At 61.8% G+C, this 3389-nt stretch overlaps 1 protein-coding gene across 1 annotated transcript; it reads left to right on the top strand.

The window, feature by feature from the left end:
- On the top strand, nucleotides 1–2325 carry BYSL (bystin like; the record flags this gene model as incomplete). The annotated part of the gene is made up of 5 exons (XM_009638266.2): nucleotides 1–108; nucleotides 438–571; nucleotides 714–874; nucleotides 1423–1525; nucleotides 1755–2325. Coding segments are annotated over 5 exons (855 nt in total), but the record flags the coding sequence as incomplete, so codon positions are not given.
- Between the last annotated feature and the right edge of the window lie 1064 nt (nucleotides 2326–3389).

The raw sequence follows: 3389 nt of genomic DNA on the forward strand, positions 1-3389 counted from the left end.
ATCACGGAGAAGCAGACGGAGGTGGAGACGGCACTGTCGGAGACATCGGGCTGGTGCGTGTCCCAGCTCGATCCCCGTGTCCTGGAGGTCTACAGAGGCGTCAGAGAGGTAAGGCCAAAGCAGCTCTGCCCCGCGGCCCAGCGAATGCCACGCCGAGCCCTGCGGCCACGGCCTCCGTGCCCGCTCTCCCTCAGTGACGCTGTCTCCATCCTTACCCTGTGCAGGCTGTGTAATAACTGCAGTTTGTGTAGTACGGGTCACTGAAGGGCCCGGAGAGCTTCTGAGGGACAATGTCCTGAGCACCGTGCTCGGGATGGTCCTTTCTTACCAGAGGTGCTAAGGGAGGGAAAAGCTTTCTCGTGCTCATGAGACAAATCCCGCAGCCCTGCTGTCAGTGCCCATATGTCACGGCCTGGCCTGTATCCATGTCTTTTAAGGTGCTGTCCAAATACAGGAGCGGGAAACTCCCCAAGGCGTTTAAAATCATCCCTGCCTTGTCCAACTGGGAGCAGATCCTCTACATCACAGAGCCAGAGACATGGACAGCAGCTGCCATGTACCAGGCCACCAGGTAAAGCTCATCTCTGGGAGATGCTGATGTGGGACTTTTTTAGCTTGTTCTTTCCATAGTGGGAATGAGATTTACAAAATACCAGCCTGTCCCCCGCTGGCCTCCTTTCTCCACACCTCACTCTGTGCTTTGCTTTTCCCAGGATATTTTCATCCAACCTGAAAGAGAGGATGGCCCAGCGGTTCTACAACCTGGTGCTGCTGCCGCGGGTCAGGGATGACATCGCCGAGTACAAGCGCCTCAACTTTCACCTCTACATGGCTTTGCAGAAGGCTCTGTTCAAGCCAGCAGCCTGGTTCAAAGGTGGGGACCCCCTGCAGAGCCGCTCCTTGTCCCTGGTTGCCTCTCACAATCCGGGAGGCTCAGCAGGGGCACGCATTGCACACCACTGCCCAGTGTGACAGCACCCTGTCCCCTGTGTGGCGTGGCCCTGGGGGCTCAGTGGGGAGGAGGAGATGTGAGAGATGCAGGGAGTCCCCCTCGGTGGACACGGCAGCTTCCAAACCCCCAGGGGCCCATTTGCAGCGTTCAGGGCGGAAGGGTGATGCGTGCTGTAAGGCTTATGCAGGTGCTGCCAGCGAGCGCTCGCGAGTATTTGGGCTCTTCTGGAGGTTGATGGCAGGTTACGAACTGTCCGGGGTCTGATCTCAGTCTTGTCTGGCAACCTCAGGGGTGTTTGGGGCTAGCTGCGTGGCAGGGAGCTGCTGCAGCCCCTGTGACAGCAGCTGGTGGAGGGGCTGTTATGTCCTGGGGTCAGATGGGTCCTGGGACAGAAGGGGCTGGGCCCCGCATCCCACGGCTCTGCCTGCTGCTATTAAGGCAGGCGGTGCCTGACTCTTCCCCTTCCGCAGGGATCCTCATCCCCCTGTGCGAGTCGGGGACCTGCACGCTGCGGGAGGCCATCATCATCGGCAGCATCCTCACCAAGTGCTCCATCCCCGTCCTCCACTCCAGGTAACGCGCTGGGAGGCTGTGGGGGAGAGGTTCCCTTTTTGGGACCCCAGTGCAACGCCTCCGATCCATCCCTCAGCCTCTCCGGCATCTTGGAGGTGGGGGGGTTCGCTTGGCTCCCTCCAGGGTTGCAGTTGAAGGCTCAGCACCGGGTTTGTCATCTTTGTGTCTGCCCCAGGGCTCCTGCCTGGCCTGCCCTGCTCTCACCTCGGTGCTCTCTCTGTCCCCGCAGCGCAGCCATGCTGAAGATCGCCGAGATGCAGTACAGCGGCGCCAACAGCATCTTCCTCCGGCTGCTCATCGACAAGAAGTACGCCCTGCCCTTCCGTGTGGTGGATGCCCTCGTTTTCCACTTCTTGGCCTTCCGCACAGACCAGCGGGTCCTGCCTGTGCTGTGGCACCAGAGCTTCCTGGCCTTTGCCCAGCGCTACAAGGAGGACCTCTCCTCGGAGCAGAAGGAAGCTTTGCTTGAGCTGCTCAAGTTCCACAGCCATCCACAGATCTCACCGGAGATCCGGAGGGAGCTGGTGAACTCCAAGACGCGGGACGTGGAGGGGCAGCAGCCCGTGGCCATGGAGTGAGCAGGGAGAGGCAGGGAAAAGCTGCAGCCCGCCCTGCTCCCGGGACGTTGCTGGATGCAGGCTGGGAGCCTGGTGCGTGAGCAACCCGCTGCTTGTCACAGGGCAGGGCAGCCCCTGTCCCACCCAGGGACCCGGTGCCACCAGCACGCAGGAGGTTTGGCCTGTTCCTGTATTGGAAAATAAAACCCGAGCCGCGTCCGTCAGTCGGGTTGTTCTGCCCCGCAGCTGCACCTCTCTGCGGTCGCATCCCTGCGCCGTCCTGCCCTGTCCCTGCCCCACCTTGTCCTGTCCCCAGCAGGTGGCAGAGCAAAGCCACCAGCCCTGGGGTTCTCGCAGAGCTGCAGATTGAGCCCGTGCTGCCGGTGCCATCCCTCTGGGGGGGAATTGCTCCTGTCGGTGCTTGAGGGTTTCCCCGAAGCCTTGGTTGTCGCCAAGCCGGGGCATCACAGGGAGCACGTGTGGCCGTGGGCAGAGGCCAGGGCGAGAGCAGCCCAGCAGTGCTGGGTGCTGCCTTCCTGCCTGGCACCATCCCCACCCTGCCTCCAAAACGCCTCCCACCCCCCTTCCCCAGGGATTTTTCTGAAACGCTCGCTTCCCCAGCGGCCCCTCTGGGTGTGCCTCTACTCAGCAAGGCTGGGGAAGCCCCGGGGGCCGCTGTCCTCAGCTGTCCTGGCCATCGAGGCCACGTGTCCAGCCTGCTTGCAGCAATCTGCCCACACACATGTGCCACCTCTGCTAGAAAACCTGGGGGGGCTTTTCCTCCCGTGTCCCACGAGGCGCTTGCACTTACCCTGGGGAATTGCTGACGGTGACGCTGCCATGCTGCAAGGTTTGCAAGCACCCGGCCTTGCCCACCAAACCAGCGCGAAGTCCCTGCCGGTGCAGCCCATGGAGAAAAGCCCCTGCAGCCGCTGAGAGCAGCCTCCTCCTGTCCTGACTTCTCTCGAGAGTTGGCGCCTTCTCCCGTGACGGTGGCGGGAGCAGAAGCCACGTGAAGTGAAGCTGGGTTGCACACTGCAGCGCCTTTTCCTTGGCTTCCTGATTTTTATCTCCTTTCCTTAAAGAAGCCAGAAGCTGATGAGGGCAAGAGATAGCCTGGGCTCGCACGGCGCATCCAGCACACGCTCGCCACCCTGCAGCACCGCCCCAGCTGCTGCTGCACCCATCGGCAAGAGGGAGGCTGCAAAACGGCTGGGGGCGTGAAGTTGCTGCCTCCTCTCCAGCGCCCCGCTCCACAGGCAGGCACCTCGCCTGCAGGAAGACATTTTGGTTCCACGTTCGCCCAC

The sequence above is a fragment of the Egretta garzetta genome, unplaced genomic scaffold (genome assembly GCF_000687185.1).
Source record: "Egretta garzetta isolate BGI_Z169 unplaced genomic scaffold, ASM68718v1 scaffold105, whole genome shotgun sequence".
NCBI classification, from domain to species: domain Eukaryota; kingdom Metazoa; phylum Chordata; class Aves; order Pelecaniformes; family Ardeidae; genus Egretta; species Egretta garzetta.